Raw genomic sequence first — 21,433 nt, forward strand, 5'->3', positions numbered from 1 at the left:
TATTCTTGTTTAAATGACAGAGGTGGTCGGTCAGCCATGGTGGCTGCTGTCAGGCAGAGGCAGGGCAGGGCGGCACCTCTGAGCCTCATAGAGGGGGCTTAAAATAGAGAGGAATTTAAATACAAAGGGAAAAACAATTTGAACACAAAACTACAGAACAAGGAGTTATCCACATGATATATTGTGTCAGGTACCATGTCAACAGACACTAGACTCCTATCCCTTTACCTGGACTAGCTGTTAATGCCAGCTGCTAGTTACTATGTCCCTCAGTACATTAACCACCTTGTCTGTCCCCTTACCTTTTCAACTCGCCTTTGCCTCTCGCAGCACTGCCCCCTCATCCATCTTCTTTGTATTTAATTATTTTTTATTTGATATCCTTTCTTTTTGCAAGGCCATTCATAGGAAGTAGGCTGTTGCCTGTAAAAGCTCACGTCTCTACACCAGCTAGTCTGTAAGCTGCTATCCTGCAGGGCTGTCAACTGTCCTTAAATTTACAATTTGTTAAAAAAAGATAAAAATTCTTGCCTGGAAAATAGTAAAACAAAATTAAACTGCCTGTGAAATAGTGAGAAACCACCAGCTTGATGGATGATCTGCGATCAGAAAGAGACTGGATGCAACTGCTGATAGAGCACAAAGTGCCACATCAGGGCTTTATGGCCTACCAGAGCCTCCGTGGTCCTTTCCCCTTAGCCATGTGCTGCCACTGTATCCCATCTATAGTTGCCTGCCTGTAATGACTGCTCACCTGAATGGTAGAAGAGGCTTTGTGGCCTGGACAGTCTGGAGCACCAAGCAGGGGGTGTGCAACCAGAATGGAGCTATAAGGCCAGGGAGAGGAGGGGGATAGGCAGTGGCTGGGAGTCCATGACAAGATGGGGGGAGCAAGACCACCACAAATAAGGTGGGGGTGGGCTGCTGGGGGGCAGGGGAGTGTAGCACAGTGCAGGGTGAAATTGGGCTGTCAGGGTGTGGGGTGAGTAGGGAATCTCTGGGGTGGAGGCTGTATGGTGCAAACTCACTGCTGCTGGCAATGAAGCCCTGGCTATTAACAGTTTGGGTTTCACTTAGTTAAGGTTTGCTTTAAGGTCACGTGTTCATTCCTTTTCCCACTGCCATAAACCTGCTTTAGCCGAATGCTGCTTGTCAGTGGAGAAGTTTGTTCACGTTACAACACCCAGATAACACTTGTTTCCCCAGGTCTCTGGCTGGGGGCTTGAGTCAGATTTAGAAAGTTGGTGTTAAACCTCTGCATTTGAACCCATCCCTCGCTACTGCCATCCAGTGCCTGGCTGAAGGGTTACATTTACAATATGTAAAACGTGTCAGTAAAAATAAATAAATAAATAGAAAATCTTTGGCTTGGCAGCCCTGCCACCCTGCCCAGCCCCCTCACTTTTTCAAAATAAAAACAGAAGAGATTTAGTCATTTAAGCTCAGAGGTCCCAGGTAGCACCAGCACAGGGAGCACACAGCTAGTACAGAGGAGCAGGACCAGTGCAGACAGTCCCAGCCTTCATCCCCCTCCTCCCCGGGGAAGAGCACTTCTCTTGCCTCCCTGGGAGGAGGGAGGGGAAGAAATCCTTGTGCTGCCACCCAGCTGAACCAGCCCCTGCCTTGGCTAGCCCACCCCTCAGTACCAACCGGGTAGGCGGCACCTCAGGAGCCCAGGCCTGGGGTGGGTAACTCAGCTTGCTCCCAGGAGGTGGAGAGCAAGACGGCAGGCACAGAGAAAAGGGGGCAGGGGACTGCAGCCATCTGAGAAGTGGGCTCTGGGGAGAGACCAGACTTGATGCAGGGCCAGGGCAGGGGCAGGCAGTGCTGACACTGGACAGGCAGCATCACCAGCCCCAGCAGCAGGTGGAGAAGCTGAAGCCCAACTTCACAAGGAGAAGAAACCTGCTTCAGGATGGGATTTGTGCTTTCTGCAGGGGGGGGGACCTAGGGGCAGCCTCTCAAGTCTCTTCTAAGGCAGAGACTAGAAAGGGGCCAAAGAGTTACAACTGAGTCAGTCCCAGGAGTCCAGGACCGGGGGCTTTGAGCAGTGAGGGCACAGGCACACCTGGATCCCAGAATGAGACAGAGCGGCAGGGGCCTAGGGACTGGGACCATGCCAGCCCCACTGGGTACTGCAACCTGCCGGCACATGCCCACCTCCCCGAGCGTGGCACTCAGCCCAGAAGACACTGCTGGCACCCAACACCAGCTCTTCACGCCAAAGCTACTTCGTACAAAAAATGTTATTTTACAGACATGAGGTTATGAGCACGGTAAAACGTTCAGCTCTGCCCCGCGGCCCCTCCCCCGGCCTGGGCAGAGCCAATCTGTCCATCCAGCCAGTCCTAGTGTTACAGGCATATGCAGGCATGTGTGGAGGTACGCTCCCCCACACCCATGCCCGAGCAGCAGATCAGGAATGTTGCACATCGCAGCAGGGAGGGGAAAGCCTGTGCAAGGGGCATGGGGCTGTGGGGCAGCCGGCCCCAGGCATGGCCTCAGCAGGAGCCCTGCCCCTGCAACCAGCCCCTTGCCTTAGAGCATCCTGCAGCCCGGCACAGTCCTGGCTCAGAGCGAGAGCCCCTCAGTTGACCGTGTTGCTTCGGCTCCTGTCTTCAACACTCCTGGCCTCCCCAAGTGCGTCCCCGGCCAGCCCCAGCACCGAGACATCATCTGTGGAAAGAAGAGCAGTGTCTGCCTTGCTGTCCATGGGCAGTCAGGCATTCGCTGGCCTCTCGGGGCCCTGCCCAGCTCCCCCTGGCATTCACTGAAGTCCCTTCAGCTGCTTCCACCGCCTCCCTCAGCTCACACTAGAGCCCCTGCTACTGGGGATCCTAAACTAAGATGCTTAGCAGTTGCCACCCAGTTGCCGCCCTGTAGGGTGGAGGGGAAGGGAGCAGTGTTCATGTGTGCTGAAGCCCACGGCCTGCCCTCCTCTAGGGCCCAGTGCCCTCAAGGCCTGCAGGACAGAGCCACGGGGGGCTCTGCGGTGGGGGACTTGCCATGCAGATCTCTTAGGAAACCTTGGGACCTCAGTGCTGCAACCCACCCCCCAGCCCCAGCCTGGCCAGCTCCCCCAGCAGTAGGCAGTGCTGCAGCTTTGCAGAGAGCACCAAGTGGGCCAGGGCCAAGGAACAGCAGCTCATCCAGCATTGGACCCTGGTGCCCAACTCCCCCTGCCTGGCTCCAAGTATGAGGACAAGGTGCATTGGCTTCAAACAGCAAGAGCTTGATGAGCGGCAGGAGCAGGCTGCACTGTTTTGGCATTCAAAGCAAGCTGAAGCCCCCAGCACATGGGGCCATAGAGCAGTGTCCCCCAGCCCCTGTCACACTCAAACTGCTTGGCTTTGATGACCTGATCCCACCAGCATTGGCACTTCTACTGGGAAGTGAGGAGCAGGAGCACCACCCTCTCCCAACGCCTGTCTCAGGGCTGCAGGGACCACCTGGTGTCCGGGAGTTTAAGGGACTCTGCCAGTGGGGCTGGGTGACAATGGGACACGGCCACCTTCTGGGGTGGAAATGGCGCTGCCAAGCCCTGTGGGAGCCTGCCCCGCGCCTCCCTCCTGCACAGCCAGCAGCATCGTGGCAGAAGCTCTGCTCATTTTACCTTCAAGGCTTTGCCATCCAGTGCACTGCAGAGGCTCACGTGCATACATGCGGCAAGCAGGGACTAGGAGCCCCAGCTTAGGCATGCAGCTGGGGCCACGGCCTGGGTTGGCTGACCCTCCTGGAGACAGGGCTGGGGGAGGGAAGGGGAGGGGGTGGTCTCTAGGACTCCGTGTGAAGAACAGCTAGCGGCTGGGCAGGGGTGGGGTACTTGCCCAGGAGACTCGCAGGGGAAACTGCAGGCACAATGAGAGAGGGAAGAGTGTAGTTTTCTGGTAGTTAAACATGCCACTTATGGCGAAACGTTACCTGGCTCCCCACAGCATCCCTTGAAGGACACCGCGAGATGCCCCATAGCCGGCCGGGCTACACACACCCTACTGGGACACAGGTACGGGATTTCCCTGTGGCCAGAACGGCTTGAGAAGGTTCCTTCACTCGTAACCTGGTCAGACAGGGCTGGTGCCTGCCCCTGCAGGAGATCCTGCCCGGCTAATGGGCCCATAAAACCCGGCCCCTGACTCTGCACATGGCAGACCAGCCCCCTCCAGGACATGGTACTCACGGAATCGGATCTGGATCGGCCAGATCATGATGCAACACAGACATACAGTAGCAGCCACAGCTACCCCACCAGTGACCACCACCATCACCCAGTGGTAGAACTCAATACAAGCAGTGCAGCAGAGCTGGGCCCTGCAGAGACAGAGGAAGAAGACTGCAGTGAGGCACCAGTTGGGTGTCCAGCTCCCAAATCCCACAGGCTCTGACACCCACGCTGGAGAAGATGGTGCTCTGGGCAGGCTGGATGAGAGCTGGGTGCAGCAAAGTGCAGCCACCCATACAGCAGTCATTCCTAGGCCATGCACCAACACTAGGGATGGCGTAGCTGCCCCACTGCCCAAATGTGCCCATATCATTCTGCTGGGAGGTGGGTAGAGGATTGCTTACTACAGCTGCCATTTAGTGGAGCTCTTTTTGCTCAGAGGGCTGTGCGGATAGTTGCAAGGTCACTCCCTTTGGCTGCCAGAGGACACAGGGGCCTATTGCAAGGCAGGGTGGGGAAGAAGGGGAACCCTCTTGGAGCCCTTGGCCTTCCCCAGGCAGTCATGCTCCAGCCACGTCAACATTCACTGTTTGTATCTGGTCTGCAGGGAGTTCCAATGTGTTAAGAAAAAAAAAAGTGGTTTGGGGGCAGCATGGCTTGTTTGAGGCTGAACAGTTTAAACCCAAGAGGATTCCAGGGAGTCCTGAGAGCGCTTCATGCCCAGAAGCTGAAGTGTTTGGTTTCCATACAGACTGGGGGGGTAAGGGGCCCGTTTTCATAGAGACAATCCCCAGTCAGTCCAGATCTCCGTCTCTGGTGAGCTGTCTCAGCCCTGCTCCGCACCCAGCCCAGCGACCACTTACGGGCAGGGATGCAGGTTCTGGATGGCCATCACTGCCAGCCCATTGGCCACTTTGTCTGTGAAGCTCATGGCTCCATAGACAAAGGCTCCACTGTGCTGCAAGGCAAAGACAAACAGTGCTGAGATCTTCCTACCACTAGGTGAGAGTGGAGGCCCCCACATCCCAGAGTTTGCCCGAATCCAAGCATGCAGGCCTATGCTGGGCTCTTTAGTGCTCAAGCACCCTGTTGCCAGTGCTGAGCCAGGGAGACCTGGCCATGACCATGAGGAATGGGGCCCTTGTGCCCTCTCGTGGGAAAACGAGTTACTGCAGCAGCATCCTCAGCTTGGGGCAGGGGCCTTATTCTGCATGGACAAGCTGCATGCTGAGTAATGTTAGAGGCACAGGGACAGGAAACCCCGGAACAGCTCAGCCCCAAGAGCCCAGAGCCTGGTGTTGCCAGATAGCTCTACGCCAAAACCATCCCTGAATGCAGCCCTGGCCCCAGCCGCGTTGGCAGGTGCCACCAAAGTGCCTTTCCCTGGGCTGTCCTAAACCAGTATCCAAGAAGCCCTTGCATACAGGGATGGCAAGGAGCTGCGCACTGGCTATTCTAACCCCAAAGAGATGCAGCCCAGCAGCAACCAAGCCCATCCCACTGTCCCACCTGCAAGAGCAGAAGGAACATACCGTGTTGGTCCCAATCAGGTCAGCAGTCATGGAGAGGGACGTGACCAAGATGGTGGCTGAGCCAGCCCCAAGCAGCACTGCTGCTCCATAAATCTCAACTCCTATCCAGCGATCCAGGGCCACCCAGGCGGCAAAGGCCAGGATGATGAGTAGCCCTGCAAAGTAGGTCAGCTGCTCCAGAGACAAGAAGTGGGTAGAAGAAGAAAAACTCTTTAAACCCTGGCTTCCTGGGATCCTTGTGCTTCAGCTCCACCCATTAGCAGAGCAGCGCACCAGGTGAAGTCAGGACAGGAGTGAGCAGAGGTGGGGTCAGGATGATGGACCCATTGCAGAGCAGCATGGAAGCCTATGCAGGCTAGCACAGCTCTCTGGTGAACTTGGATATGATCCTGTTGGCAGGATCAAACACGGACCCTCCTCCTAAAAGAGGAGTCCCTTCTGTAGTGCACACTGGTGTCACCTCTGCAGCTTCTGGACAGTGGACATAATTGCCCAGAGGGAAAGATTCCCCAATAATCGGAGCCTGGTTGTCATAAGACACCGAACAAGCCGTCACACACTGCCCTGGGCTGAAGCAAGGCTCCAACAGTGGCTGCATTCTGCTCCCGGTGCTGCTCGCCCTGCCTGGGCCGTCTCCACTGAGCTGCAAGGTCCTGCTGAACCCTCAAGACCAGTCTGGCGAACTCCTGTGCCCTGGACTTGTGCATGAAATAACCAGGCTGTGGGCGAGCACTGATGGGCTGGAGAGTCTAGTGTCCCATGCCCTAAATGACTTTGCATGAGCCCTGATTTCCAGACAGGCCTGAGCTAAGCACTTTCTGAGAGCTGGGCCTCTTGGAGGAGTCTTAACTCAATCTGGGAAACCCCAAGCAGCAGAAACACCCTTCCCTACATACAACAGCCAGTCCAGCACTGCAGTTTTGGGTCAGTGCCCAAGAGCCTGAAAGCCACAGCCAGCTCTGCACAACGAGCCTGTTCACTTTCACTCTCTCCACTGTGAGACTGAAACGTCCCGAAACCGGCGGCTGCGGCAGTAACAGAAGCGTAGGACAAAGCTGGTTTGGTACACAGCCCAGAAAAGGGGGTTTACTCAGACTTAGTGGTTTGGGCTCCCACTCAGAGAAACTCTGCTGTGCCTGGGGAGGAGAGGGTGATGAACTCATGACCTGACCTCCCCAGCTGGGGAAACCCCAGGTCACAGCCCCAAAACAGCACTCTGCAAGAAGTATTTCAGTCAGAGCCACAAGGCTCCAGGGTAGCCTTCCCACTACAGCCTGGGGAGCAGAGCTCCAGTGAGATTCAACACAGACCCAAATGCATTTACAAATGGCCTGCATAACCTGGCAGCTGCCATCACAAGGCCCAGGCATCAGCCAGCAAGGCCCTGCCCGCCTCCATGCCAGCCCCTGACCGAGTGCCTCCACACCCCCGATGCTTCCCAAGCCTGACTCCTGCACAGCCCAAACCTGTTCAGTCCTATGCAGACATGTCCAGGCCCATCATTATTCTTCTTGCCTGCAGCTGACTCCTGTTACTGCTTGCTGTCCATCCCTGCCTCTGCTCCTGCTCACTGCCTTGTTGAATAAGCGAGTGGCAGGGCATGGGGCTCCACACAAGTGAGACCCCCAGGAATGCAAGCACTTGCTGTTACTCCCCAGCGCCATGGCACTATTAGCTGTGCAAAGCAGGAGTTGGCACCAAGAGGGTAGCCCTCCTGCCTTCGCCTGTCAGTGGGAGCTGCAACCCCTTCTCTGGGACTCCAGCCCTCCCAGGGCTCCACAGCCAGACCCTTGGGGATTTAGATGCATGCTAGGAATCACCGAGGTGTCCAGGACCACCCAGATCCCACTGCCAGGCCTACAGAGCGACCATGAGAAGCTCCATCCCTCCCTCTGGCTCAGTCACGCTTGGGTTTCAGGCTACACTGTACCCCCACCCCCCTGCGCCCAGCTACTCACATTTCGGCCTATCAACTTGTTCACTGGCTTCATGAGGAACGAGGAAAGGAAGCCGCTGATGTACATCACCAGGGGGATGGTGGCAATGAACTTCTGGAGAGGGGAGAGATGAGGATAGGTGAGCCCTGGAGCCAATGCTAGACTCAGAGGACCCTTCCTCCCCCAAGCAGGAGATGCCCTGCCCCATATCCTTCCCCAGCAGCAGAAGGACACCTCAGCCCTGCCCCTGGGCACCTTTGGGGCAAGCACATGAATGAAAGGTTATTTGAAGCCCAGTATTCAAGGGCAGCACCTGCCCCATGCCCCAAAGGGGGTGGGCACCCAGCACTGGCGGGAACCCTTCCTGCTGGCACCCCCTGCTGTTCACACCTTCGGCAGCAGCAGCGAGTTGGTCAGGTACATGGCGATGTAGGTCTGAGACAGGTTGACGATGAGCCGCGTGACCATGTACAGCATCGCCACCTGCAAGGGAGAGTCATGACAGCTCAGCTGGTGCTCGCCCCCACCCCACCCCACCCCACCATCCAGCACAGCTCAAGAGCAGCGAGTGCAGGACGAACAGGGCGCCTGGAGCACACAGCACTGAGCCCCTGCCAGCCTGGGGCACAGAGAAAGAGGGCATTACAGGGGTAGGGCCAGCATCAGCTCAGCCCCCACTAGGCTCTTGTCCCATAGGAGGCCTAGCCAGCAAGGTCCCAAAATAAAGCTAGCTGCCACAAGCAGATGTTCCTTCTCTTTGCCACTACAGCAAACTCCTAGCCCCTCCTCCCTGCTCCATGCCTTGGCAAGCCCTGGCAAGACTAGGGCTGTTCACTGCAGACTTCACGGTTCAGCTACAGAGCTGCAGGGGCTGGTTGCAGTGTGGGCAAGGCCACCCAACCCCACTGAATGCTCCAGACCTGGCAGATCACCAGGGAGGCTGCTCCCAAGGCACCCAAAAGCAGGTCTAGGGACAAGCCCAGGGCAGCTTCCCTGAGGAAGGTCCAAGATTGGAGCACATCAGCTGCCTTGGGCAGATGGGTATGCTCAGCCCCAGGCACCTGCTGTGGGAGGGGTGTGAGTGAACAAGTCCCCAGAGGCCCCAGCTTGCAAGTCACCAAGCAAAGCAAGGAGGATCTTGGTCTGTTCTTGGTGGGGCAGCAGCAGCCACACAAAGATGTCAGTACAATGGACTTCAAAGCAGGGGCCAAGCTCTGGAAGTGATGCCAATCAAGCAGGGCAAGATGAGCCCTGCAGGGGCACACAGCACTAACCTCACTGCTGCCTGGACTGCACCATCCCACAGGCCCAGGTCAGCCAGTGATGCTCAGCTCTCATGAAGCTCCCGCGCCCTAGTCCCCAATACCTGGTAGAAGGCAGGCTCTAGCAGCCAGTGCTTCCACAGCATAAATGGGAGTGGGGGGGTCCTGCCCCCATCATGCAGCAGTGGCGTGTGCTCCTCGGGGTCAGGCAGCCTGGCTTGGGGGTGCTTCTTCTCCTTGGTGCCCATGTGGAAGAGGAGTGAGAACAGGGCACCCAGCCCGACCACGATGAGGGACAAGTTCTGGGGAGGAGCAGGAAGGAAGGAGACTGAATGGACAGGCCACAGAAGCCAGCGGGGACAGAGCAGACACCAGGCATGCGTGCAAGGGTTAATCCACTGCTGCACCTCTGGTGAGTTCAGGGAGATTTGGGTTAGGAGACCCTGGGCTCCAAGTCTCAATCTGCTGGGGGTTTCATAATTGCATCTAGGTACCTCATGCTGTCCCTCCGACTCCCCCAGCACTTCTGTACTGGGGCAGGGGGCAAGCTGAGTCCCAGCACCATCTCACTGGTACCCCTCATTTCACCTGCCCCACCCCTGGAGCCATCACAGCCACAGCTCACCCCTCCTACCCAGGCCAGCCAGCCAGACAGGCCGGCCGTGCGTGTGAGCCTGGGGCGAGGGAAGAGAGCGCAGAATCCTGCCCCACACCCAGGAGTCTTGGATCTGCAGGTGACCCAACCCCAGCCCCCCCTGCAGAGCTCCACCCCTCCCCTGCACATTGCCCAGCTCACCCGGAACAGGGGGATGTCCTGCTTGCCCAGGTGATCCATCTGCTCTGGTGGCCCCGTGCGCCCAATCTGGAAGTGCAAGAGTAGCCAGGCCACAGCATACACAGTGATGTTGGCCATGACAGTGAAGGCGTACCTGGGGGGAGAGCACAGCAGTTCATGGGGTGTTCGCACGTGGCCTCCAGCTTGCACTGTGTAGTGGAGGAGGAAGACAAAGAACAAGGCTCTGTCTCTGGTTTGGGCAACTTCTTCCCAAGTTTCAATTATTTCTGCAACCCAGGCCACCAGCCTGCCACACTCATGGCAAGGCACAGCTGTATGTAAGCATGCACTGGATGCAGCCTGCTGCTGGAGGGATCGAGGGTGTTGCAGCATCCAGAGTGTATCCTGAAAAGACATGTCTCTGAACACACGAAGGGGGGAGGTCTCTGTTGCCAAGATGGGAGGAGCACTTCTGTGCTTCCAGGACTGCTGAGACCAGTACTCACCTCCACCCACTTGGGGGGATGCCAGCCAGCACAGCGCTGGATACTAAACCCTGGGACCCTGTCTGGGTCCTATTGCAGCTGGGTCCCACTGAGCCACCAGCTCAAACACAGCATCAGCTCCAGCAGATCCTGTGCTGTCCACATCCGTCCTTTGGGGGTGACTTTCTGAAAGAGCTCACCGCAGTGAGGTGGTTTCCACCCACTGATGGCAGATAACCAAGCCACATGCATTTGTCTCAAGCCGATAAGGCAGCCACCCCTACCACCTGATCCAGCCTGATAACGCAGCATGGCACTGGGCTCTGCAGCTGGTCAGGCTGGGGTTGCTTGTTCTGTGCATCTGAGGGCTCTTTGCTTCAAGGTGAGGCCAGCTCCATACACAGCACCCATCCACTCAGAGGACACCTGTGCATGTGCTCACAGGGCCAGGGGGAAGCACATTTTAATTAGAGTGGCTCTCAGGACACGCTCCAATTAAAAAGCCTGCAATATCTCATGTATTCAATGCCCTGCATTTCAAAATGATGGTGGGGGGGCACTTTGAACAAGCTTTAGTTAAATTGCCCACCCCCATTTTGAAACGTGGGGACGCTGAATAGGCAAGATGGTGCAGCGCGCTGGAGCGCTCGGAGGAGAGCGCGCCGACAGAGTCGATTAAGCAGAACGCTCTAATCAGAATGCTTCAGTGTAAAAGTGCCCAGAGTGCCAGGCCCCTCCGACCAATGCCCAAAATAGCCCCCACCTGGTTTCCATGGCTAGGACCAGAATCCCAGACCCAAACATCTCAGGCTGCAGGGCAGCTCAGATCCTCTCCCCTCAGGAAAACAGACAGGGTCACAAGGCTGGGCTCATCTAGGGCAGCAGACCAGTCCAGGCACCTAGTCTACCTGCATTGCCCCTGCAGCTGCTGGGCACATGCAACAGACTCCCAGGGACCCTCCCCAAGGGAATCAATACCCCCTCCTCCTCGCTTTGTAAGAGGACCCTTGCAAGGCAGCGCCTACCTCACTACCTGCTCCGGAGGAGGCTCCTGCAGGAACTCCTTGGAGCAGACAGACCATCAGCTACCACTGTTCCTGCATGGCAGGGGGGTCCAGGATCTGTCACACCCCAGAGCCTGGCTGCCTGGGGGAATGGATATGGGGACTGGGCAGTACCTAGCATGGCCTGTGCTTTTCAGGCCCAATGCAATGACCCAGAGGAGCCAAGGGCTGAGTCCCAGGCACTTTGGATCCAGCCCAAGACCCCTTGCGAAAGAAGGGGCATGCAAGGCGGCAGCCCACAGGTGACAGGTTTGGATTAGGATCCTGCTCAGGCTGGGGACTGTCAGGCTTTATTTGCTTTTATCCTGTAGGAGTCCAGATTAATCCTCTCAGCCCCCAAAGGGGCCTATACATCAGCAACAGCTGCAAAGCAAGGGCAGAAGCCCACTGGAGCAGCAGCTGGTCATGCAGAGAAAACAGCCATCCACTCAGCCACCTCTCACTGTACAGCAAGAACCTGCCGGCAGGTCCCATCCTGCTGCCTCTGGAATGGCTCGTGCCAAGTCCCAGGTGCTGCACAAGGTACAGGGCAGTGCGATGGCAGGGCTGGGCCCCCTGGCACTCCATAACGCTACCAAGCAGTCAGCAAGTCCTATTAGCCTATGTCCAGGCAATTGGGAGAGGCAGAGGGGTTATCACCTACTGTCATGATAGCCAAGCACATCCGGTTTAGCCCAACCTTCCCCGCAGCATCTCCCTGCACAGGGGCCCCAAACCAGGCCTGTTCTGGCTGAAAGAATATGCAGAGCACACCGCCTGCCTCTGAGGCAGGGGACTCAGCCCCTTCCTGAACTCCAAAGCCAACAGGCTGCTCCCTCTGCTGCAGAAGCAGCCCACACCACCAGCACCAAGCCCCAGGCTTGGACCCAGCTGGCAGCCTCGGCAGTCACAGTGCAGGCAGCACCTCTCACCTGAGAGCAGTGAGCTCCACCTTCTCATGGTCGGTCGTCACCAGCTCCGGGATGAGTGAGAGGTGGGAGATCTGGGTGGCTGCCCAGCCGAACTGGAAGATGATTATGAAGGGGATGAAGTAGAAGAGAGCTGCCCACTGGGGTGTGCTCTCCTGGCAGCCCAGGCAGGGGTTGAAGATGAAGGGGAAAGTCAGCAGGACACAGATAGTCCCTGGGGAAGCAAGAGAGACGAGAGTTAAATGCCTGGTTTTGTTCCCAGCTAGACACAAGGGAGGGAGCTGGGCCCGAGAGGCACAAGTCCCATTTCTACCCACATGGCCCTGCAGGGACCAAGTTATTCCACAGACTACAAAACAACAGAGCACTGTTTGCAAGCAGGGTCTGCTGCACTTCACAGGGATGCCAGCCATCACCCCTCACTCCCCTGGCACTCAGGAGCTGTGTCCATGGCGCACTGTCCTGGGAGCCCCTTCTCTGCAAGGTCCCAGCTAAAGTGCAAATGCCTCCTGGATACCTTCCCGCCTCTTCAGACAACAGAAAGCAGCTACTGTCACCATAAGGCGGCAGCACCCCTAGATGCACAGAGGCTGGAGGCAACCAGCACCCTGGACCAATTTGGGATCACATGGATCACAGTGAAGGAGTCAGCAACCAAAGCAGGCAATATTTTTATTTGCAAGGGAGAACACAGCAAGTAAGAGAGTCTCTCAGCCCCAGAGTCACAGCCTGCAGGATCCAGTCCCTGCTCCAGCCTAAGCAATGCTCCTTGGGCAAGTGATGCTCCAGGCCCACATCCCCTTCTTACTCCCAGGCCAATCTCTTCTGCACCCAAAGGCACAAGTGTGCTTCTCTAAGCATCAGTTTGGAGCAAAAAGCTACAATCCCGCACCAAGTGGAGGAGCTTGCTGCATTAGGCTGCTCCTCAAGAGACAAGAGTTTCCTGCTGGTTCAGAGATTTCAGGCCCAGGATTCTCCAGCAGGAAACCAAGGCACAGAGGTGCCAACCAGCTCCTCACCCTGCAGACAGCAAGAGCAGCCCCCTTCCTGCCTGCGCAGGTGGCAATCCCCGTTTCACAGACCCAGAACATGGGTAAATTCAAGGTCAGACAGTGAGGCAGTATCTTGAGCCAGGATCTACCCCAGATCTGGGGGCATCTTGAGCCAGGATCAAGCCTCAGACAAGATCCAGCTGGGGCTCCCTGTTTTGTGCCTCAAACAGTGCCTCATGTTCCCACTGAGGCTAGGGGAGAAACCCTCTTCAGTAGCCCTTCTGAGGCCAGCGCACTACTTCATGGACAGACATTAATCAGCAGAAGAGTTTCAGCAGCTGATCATTCCCCCAAGGGCAGACACCATCTCCAGATCGTTTCCCCCATCAACACTTTCAGAGGACTGTCCACGGAAAAGTCTCGTGAAGGCCCCTTCCACCCTTCTCTCTGCAGAAGCAAGACGCGTGAGAAACCCATGTGGTCTGCGGCTTGTGACTCCTCCACATCATCTCATCTCGGCGCTGCTCTCGCCTCCCCCGGGGTAAGCATGCAGATAACCCTGCCTCCCTGTACAGGGCACCTGCACCCTCCACCCACCGCAGCAGGATTTGCACTTGCAAACCGCCAGGCCCAGAGTAGGAAAGGAAGGAAGTTTGAGGCCCCTCAAGAAGGCAAAACATAAGCAAGGGCCAGGCTGAAGAGACAGCATTAGGAGGCTCGTGGACCATTCCCTGCAGGCTCTGGACCAACAGGAAGGCTGCTTCCTGACCTTGCCCAAAAGTCCCAGCCAGAGCCAACAGAGAGAGAAGGCAGCACAGGTTTGGCACCAATGCACTGAGAGCTGCTAGAGGCATCGTGGCACCAGGACTCCGCTGAGGCAAGACATGCCCTTGCTGCTGCTTTTCCAAACAAGCCCCCCACGCTCTGGCAGCTTTGTTCTCAGAAGCTACCACCTTCATTCAGAGCTAGGCTGTGGTTTCGGCTTCCTATGAAGCACCGCTGGACCAAAAACAGAAAAGGGAAGTGCCAGGCACAGGACGAGAATGAAACCAAGTGCCAGCCAAGGCTGAGATTCCCTGTCTCCAGCACAGCCTTTTAACTGGATGGAGAGACAGTACAGCAATTTAAGTACCATGGCCCCCTTTCACAAGGAAGAGGCCACATCCACGCTCCAGCTTTGTGCAAGCAGGAGCAGGCTGGCTGGGCTGCATCTCCTTTCCACGGGGTTATGTGTCACATCCTGTCTAATGCACACATTCAAGTGCACCAAGATGCTTTCCTGCTCCCAGCCACGCTTGCTGCTTCACCTGCAGGAGGGGAAGCGTGAAGGGCAGCTGGGCTGGATCCTGTTTCCAACTGTTTTCTTCAACTCTGCGCGGGTGACAACTCTGGGTCTAGGCCCAGATTCCAACTTAAGTCTTTCTGCCAAGCAAGTCCCTGCAGCTTTGAACCAGCTACAAAGATCTGCACAAGAGCTGATCCCACCTGAGAGAGGAAATCCCAGCTTGCCAGCATTTGGCTTTAAAATCAACTCTTAACCAGATGGTTTTGCAGTTTTCCTCCAAACTGAGCACTAGTCAGAGGCACTGGTCCTCCCATAGGCGACTTGTAGGGGGCATGCAGGGGGCACATGCCCCCCCTGAGAGCAAGTGTTCTGGCTGATACAGGGGCAAGGAGAGTATTTGTGCCCCTCCCAACCACAAAATTGGCTCCACTGGTGGGATGTTGGTGGTGGAAGTGCCGGCGGCAGAAGTCCCAGCACTTCCACTGCCGCCGTGCTGCGTGCAGAAGTGCTGACAGTTGCCCCACCACCCAGTTGCCAGCTGGCCACTGGGGGACCACCCCCGCAGTCACGCAGCACTGGTGCCCCCCCAGACTCAGGAGACACCAGTTGCCCATGGATCTTCCAGTGCTGCCCGCCTGCCACCCCTCCAACACCCCCCATTCTACAACATCATTGGCATTATAGAGGCCTCTGCCAGCATCATGTCCCCACAGTGCTAGATGCTGTGCAGACACATAGCATCCTCAGGACCAGCAGTCTCAAGCCTTCTCTCAATGAGACAGTTACAGCGGTTTAGACTCCAGTAAAAAGGTAGGCAGGTTTAGGGCTAGTCTCCATTTGAGTTAATACAGATTAAGATGGGGTGTGAAGGTAAAGCACAATAGCTATTGCAGAGCAATCCCAGTGGAGACAAACCCTGGTTAAAACCAGCGTACATTCCTGCATGGCCAGTTTAGCTTAAATCTATTCCAAGTCCGTTTCAGCCGAGCCTCTCATACCAGAGAGCGTTCACACCAGGCTCACACTGCTTTAACTACATCGGTTTAAATCCAAGACTGGCGCAGCTGTGCCTCTCAACCAGCCTGTGGTAGAGGAATGATCCCCATAGCACACATGCTATGGATAAGCAGGGGGCTGAAGTGAGCTCCCCCAGTCACATTTTCCAATGGGCTTTGTGGCCAGCCAGGCCCCATTTCCAGTTTGCAGCGAAGTCTAGAGATTTTTTTTCCCTGCATCACTCCTTCAAGGCCTGAACTGTAGTAGTTAGCTTATCTGCAAACACCAGACTCAGCAATTGCTGAAGTTTAGCCGGGCAAGCTGAATCAGCCTCCAAGTTAGCAGGGCATGTTTTTCCCTGTCACCAAGGGACATTTTTCTAGTGCACACCAGGCTTCTGTCCCTCTAGCTGTTACACTGGTGATCAGCGGTCAGAAGTCTGCCTCATGACCCAGCTGGGCATGCACTTTAGGACAGCTCAAATCAAAGACCCCATGGGACAGGATCAAGTTGAAACAAATCTAAGTGCCCAGCAGGGACAGTCCACTTACCAGTCTGGAGATCAAAGCTGTTACTCTGAGCCTGGGAGCAACATGGTGTCCTCATTGGGGACATCAATGAGCACTGTATGCTGGGATGCAGGTCAGGATGTGCCCCCAGCATTCAGAGGAAGCCAGCATGAAAGGGTCCCTAGGGCTTTCAACTGACCCATCTGTTTGAAGCCTGCATGCCCCAGGAGGCACTCATTTCCTGAAGTCCCCTCATGCTATGGCTCCATCACAAATGTGCCTGCTAAAAATAGCAGATGGAATTGGGGTGCCTCGGTCACATGCAGGGAGGCTAGGAAGCTCTTGCCAGAGTCTCTGTCCAGGACTGATTTTTATCAGAAACACAGCAATGGTGTAAGTGGGCCCAAGCCTCTGCGGCTTCAGCTTCCTGTGAAGCGCTGCTGGACCGGAAACACAAAAGAGAAGTTCCAGGCACAGGATGAGAATAAAACCAAGTGCTCTCTAAGGCCAAGATCCCCCTTCCCCACACAGCCCATTAACAGTCTCGCTGCTCTCCTAGCAGGACAGTAAGTTGCTAGGGCCCTCGCACGCCACCTCCCTCCGCCTGGCTCAGGGGCACAGCGTCAACAGCAAGGGCAAGAAGTGTCCCTCTCTGCTCCCCACCCAAGACTAGCATACTTTGGGAGAGGAGTTTCCTGCCTCATAGGCAGGGGTGGGAATTTAACCAGTCTGCTATGTCTGATCGAGCTGAAGGAAAAGGAAGCGGCGTCCCTCTCAAACAAAAGCAGTGTCCACGGTCGGACCGTGTTGGCATGAATCAAAAGTTGTCCACACAAGCCTACAGAACTGGGCCCCTCTAGAGGCAGGACCAGAGTAACATCTCCTTTAACAAGCCCGGTGAAGTTCAGACATCAGATAATCAGACTGAGCTGTTCAGCCCTGACTGCACGCAGAAGCAGACCTGCAGGTGTCTGAGAAACCGCACTGGACAGATGCAAGGGCCTACAGACTTTGGATGCTTTTAAGACTGGGGTGGGGTGCAGTAGGGAGAGGACTCCGCCCTGGGACTTGGGTGCCCAAATTCCTCCCAAGTTCCATGACGGGTGATCCGGGTCCTCTGCGGATCTGGCCCTGCATCCCGTCTGTAAGAGGAACATAGCACCGACCCATCACTGGAATCCTTCAGGAATAAACACGCACAAGACGCTCAGATTGTATTTACGGCCTCAGCACCACGCAGTCAAGGAGCTCATATTTCTCCTGCAGCTCTTCGAGCCTCCAATCCAGCAAGGGACTGAATGCCCTCCACACTGGTTGTGGGTTATGGGACCTGACAGCATCCAATACATGTCAGTATGCCCAGGGGAGGGTGGAGAGTGCGGGAGCACTGATTAGCCAATACAGCAAGCAATGATAGTAAGTCATTTCTACTGGTAAATCATTTCAGTGAGCACTAAGCACTCTATTCTGTGGCATAACAGAGCAAGGGAGCAACGTTTCTGAAGATAAATGTAACAACTGTGCCATAAATTACAACTCTATTGCTGGTGTCACCCTGCTTGTTACAACCAGTCCACAATATTGAGGTTTGAAACAGTGTCAGTCTTACAGCCCAGACCCTGGCTCTGCACTCCTAGATCCTACCTCCAATTTGCCACAGGCTCTTCTCCCTGCTCCGTGCCTCAGTTTCCCCACCTGAGAGCTGGAGAAAAAAATCCTCCCCTTCACAGAGAGGTTGCAAAGGCATCAAAATCCTTCAAACAGAGGTGGACAGCACTCCAAGAAAGCAAGTCCCCTCCCGGCTAAGAGCTACATTGGCCAACCTGTCTAATAGAGAAACGTGTGCTTTGGCGATGGGTTCTTTTGCTGAGGTTCAAGGAGGATCCCCAAATAAATTAAACCACCTGACAAAACAGTCTCTTTGCCACAGTATAACCACTATACCACAGTATAATCTGCCACACTTTTGCTGATACAGATGCTGGACAACAATGCAATTCCCTCCCCTCCACCCCCCCCAACACACACCTTTTTACCTCAACACTAACTAATATGCTCCACCAGCAAAACTCAGCTACAGACTAAGTCTAAATCCTTAGGCTCAACTGTCTCCGTTCAGGGGCTCCTCCAGCTCAATGGACCATGAAACTCTGAGGAGATACCACTTGGGAGCAAAAAAATAAGCCAGATGCATCCTAGAAGCATAATTCACTGCACCCCCACCCCCCCCGAAAGCTGTGAGGTTCTGCATTTCTGACTGCAAAGCTAGAAGTTGCTTCATCATTATCAAAATGAAGCATTTGGGATGTTTTATCTCATTTTGGTATCCATTTTTTCATCATCATAACTGAACTTCTGCATGAGCCTGTACTAAGAGCCCTGCCTATCACAGCAACTTGAAAAGCCTCACAACAGCACAGAAATCCCCATGGGCAGGCACTTGCACACTTAGTCATTTCTTCCTTAGCTTTCCTCTCAGGAGACCCGAGCCCTGTGTGGCATGCTAGAACGCAAGGCCTGTGATGGTAGTGATGGCGGGGGGGAAGAGGGGCTGCCTGCAGGGTCATGGTTGGGGGAAAGAGGGGCTGCCTGCCCAGCAGTAAAGCACGAGTCCATGGACTATGCTCCCAAACAGCGACCTGCAGCAGGGCTGGCTTCCCTGCAATTCAGAGCACAGCATAGGACACACTTGCTTAGGGACATTTGCCCCAGTACAGGACACGGGGCTTCCCTGACGGTACCAACTCAGGTGATTTGCCAGCATAGCACATCTACATGGGAATCAGCCAGACACATGACTCCTGTGTCCTGGACTTTATTTTTTTTTTTTTTGAAATATAGCCCAGCTCTCAGATCCAGCCTCTGTCACAGACTCAAAGCGACTTTAACTGTTAACAATTCTTATGCAATCTTGACCAGCTTAAGTTATCTCTGACATCCCAACACCAGCCAGTCCTTAGCAAGAGCTGCATTTAGGGTCAGGAAGGCACAGGGGTACGTGGTCAGGTTGGTGCGGACTGCGAGGGTTTGCCTTCCTCTGCAGCCCCCTCCCTGGGAGCACGCTAGTGTCTTTTAACAGCCCTGGCAGCAGCAGGACACTGACCACCACTGCCCCCCGCCCCCGCCTTTACCTGTACCAAGTCAGGGCGCTGTGCCTCGCAGAGCTGATCACAGGCGAAACAAGGACTTGTCTAGGATGGGGCAGATAGCACGACCCTGCCTCAGACGGGGGCTGAGTGCCATGTTAATACGGATGTACAAATAGACAGACAGGTGCTGACCTAGATGACCCCCACAGACCCCTTCCAGCCTTGCTTCCCTGCCATCCTCCCCGGAGGCCCCTGCACGTCTCCTCCAGCTCAGAGGGGCAGCTCCTCCACCGGGGTGCCGCAGCCTCAAGGTCCTGCCACGCAGCGCCACATTAGTGTCCGCTGGCGACACGCGGGTGACAGCAAAACACTGTCCCCTCAGGCTGGCCTAGCCCCAGCCCGTGCCCACCTGGAGGGTTAAACACTGCTCACCCGACTAATCTTACTCCATCGATCTGAATGGGGCTCACTGCCTGCACACTCATTTCCAAGGCTGGGACCCTGCAGATCATGGCCCGATCGGAGAGGTATTCAGGTGCACTGCAGCCGTGGAATGAGTCTCGATCGGGCTGGAGGGCATCGCCGGAGGCTACAACTCTCTCACTCCCACCCAGGCTGTAAAACCCTCCACGGACGGAGGCAGCCCCCCCCCCGAGGACGGACGGACGGAGGCAGCCCCCCCCGAGGAGGACGGAGGGAGGGGGGCAGCCCCCCGGAGGACAGAGGGAGGGGGGCAGCCCCCCCGGGAGGACGGAGGGAGGGGGGCAGCCCCCCGGGAGGACGGAGGGAGGGGGGCAGCCCCCCGGGAGGACGGAGGGAGGGGGGCAGCCCCCCCGGGAGGACGGAGGGAGGGGGGCAGCCCCCCCGGGAGGACGGAGGGAGGGGGGCAGCCCCCCGGGAGGACGGAGGGAGGGAGGCAGCCCCCCGGAGGACGGAGGGAGGGGGGCAGCCCCCCGGAGGACGGAGGGAGGGGGGCAGCCCCCCCGGGAGGACGGAGGGAGGGAGGCAGCCCCCCCGGGAGGACGGAGGGAGGGAGGCAGCCCCCCCGGGAGGACGGAGGGAGGGAGGCAGCCCCCCCCCGGAGGACGGACGGACGGAGGCAGCCCCCCGGAGGACGGAGGGAGGGAGGCAGCCCCCCGGAGGACGGACGGACGGACGGAGGCAGCCCCCCCCGAGGACGGACGGACGGAGGCAGCCCCCCCGGGAGGACGGAGGGAGGGAGGCAGCCCCCCGGAGGACGGACGGACGGAGGCAGCCCCCCCCCGGAGGACAGACGGAGCAGCGGGGGCAGTGGGCACGGGGCGGCCGCTCACCCGCCAGGTGCCAGGACTTCCTCCGGCCGTAGCGGCCGCAGCCGGCCGCGCGGTCCGACTCGTAGCCCACGAGCGGGGTGCAGACGCCGTCCGCCACCTGCCCCGCCAGCAGCAGCGCGCCCGCGGCCGCCGAGCTGTAGCCCAGCACGGCGTGCGCGTAGGCCAGCAGGTAGGTGAACCACATGGAGGCGCACAGGTCGTTCAGCACGTGCCCCACGGCGTAGCTGAGCCGCGCCCGCGCCGGCAGCGCCCGCCCGCGGGGCTCCGCCATGGGCCCGGCTCCGCTCCCCGCCGCGGCCCGGCCGCCGTCTGCCGCGGCTCCCCCCGCGCGGCCGGCGGCTCGGGGCAGGCGGCGCCCGCAGCCAATGGGGGCGCGGCGGGGCGGAGCCGCTCCCGGCCCCGCCCCCCGCCCCGGCGCTGCCGCCGGGTGTGCGTGCGGTTGTTGCCCCTCCGGTCGGCTGCACGGGACGCGGTAGTCGGCGGGCTGAGCCCACAAGAGAGCGGCTAGGCCGGCCCCTCCTGGCCCGGACCACTCCTCACCCCGCCGTGGGCACCTGGAGCGCAGGAGCGGGCCGGATCTGCGCATCCCCGGCTGCGGAGGGACCCGGGAGAAGGGGGAGGCGGTGGCTGGGCCACTGGGAAGCATTAGGGGCCTGGGTCTGGCACCCTGAGCCGTCAAAGGGAGTCCCTTTGCTTGGGTCTAGATTCATTCATTGGTTGCAGTGAGAACCAGGCACCTAAATGCCTTGCAAATCAGGCCGTGATCTCCAAGGTCCCAGCCTTGGAAATGGGTGTGCAGGCAGTGAGCCCCATGCAAGTCAGTGGAGTAAGATCAGTCATGTGGCTAGTGTCTGACCTTCGAGACACTGGGAACTGGCTCTTGTGTTTGCAGGAGCCTTAGCAGGAACAGCTGGCAGAGCTCTGGAGGGGGGGTGCTGGTTGCACAGTGACTGTATCCTGTTTTGAATGAGTCACAGCTTCCCGGTATAACTAGCTTAACATTTATCCCAAGCCAGAAGCGTGCAGAGACAGGGAGACTGACTGCCCAGATGCACTGACAGTCGCGCACGGCCCATTTGCAGGGCTGCGACAGCAGCGTTCTCCGTGTGACTCAGCGGTGGTACTAA

General features: G+C 57.2%; 1 protein-coding gene across 3 annotated transcripts; it reads right to left on the reverse strand.

Moving 5' to 3' along the window:
• Positions 1-170: 170 nt before the first annotated feature.
• Positions 171-20,651, reverse strand: MFSD12 (major facilitator superfamily domain containing 12). Of its 3 annotated transcripts, XM_090027599.1 has the most exons (10): positions 20,307-20,651; positions 12,126-12,336; positions 9,687-9,819; positions 8,995-9,192; positions 8,019-8,111; positions 7,650-7,742; positions 5,692-5,862; positions 5,023-5,117; positions 4,178-4,308; positions 171-2,676 (listed from the first exon to the last, which is right to left on the reverse strand). In XM_090027599.1, exons 1-10 carry the CDS (start codon positions 20,575-20,577, stop codon positions 2,588-2,590), a joined length of 1,485 nt encoding a protein of 494 aa, XP_089883725.1. In that variant the 5' UTR covers positions 20,578-20,651; the 3' UTR covers positions 171-2,587. The 3 variants fall into 3 exon arrangements, 2 of the variants coding, with proteins under 2 accessions (XP_089883725.1, XP_089883726.1); XR_016439169.1 differs by lacking the exon at positions 5,023-5,117; XM_090027600.1 differs by lacking the exons at positions 4,178-4,308; positions 5,023-5,117.
• Positions 20,652-21,433: the final 782 nt, after the last annotated feature.

The sequence above is a fragment of the Crocodylus siamensis genome, chromosome 14 (assembly GCF_052110815.1).
Source record: "Crocodylus siamensis isolate JL-2025a chromosome 14, ASM5211081v1, whole genome shotgun sequence".
NCBI classification, from domain to species: Eukaryota; Metazoa; Chordata; order Crocodylia; family Crocodylidae; genus Crocodylus; species Crocodylus siamensis.

What these genes read in the sequence shown, in the direction of transcription:
- MFSD12 (XM_090027599.1), bottom strand. Translation starts at nt 20,577, where the DNA reads ATGGCGGAGCCCCGCGGGCGGGCGCTGCCGGCGCGGGCGCGGCTCAGC. An exon ending in GAAGTCCTGGCACCTGGCGG is followed by an intron (nt 12,337 to 20,306) that starts GTGAGCGGCCGC and finishes TTGCTTCCCCAG; the next exon opens with GGACTATCTGTGTCCTGCTG. An exon ending in ACAAGTTGATAGGCCGAAAT is followed by an intron (nt 5,863 to 7,649) that starts GTGAGTAGCTGG and finishes TCTCTGGAGCAG; the next exon opens with CTGACCTACTTTGCAGGGCT.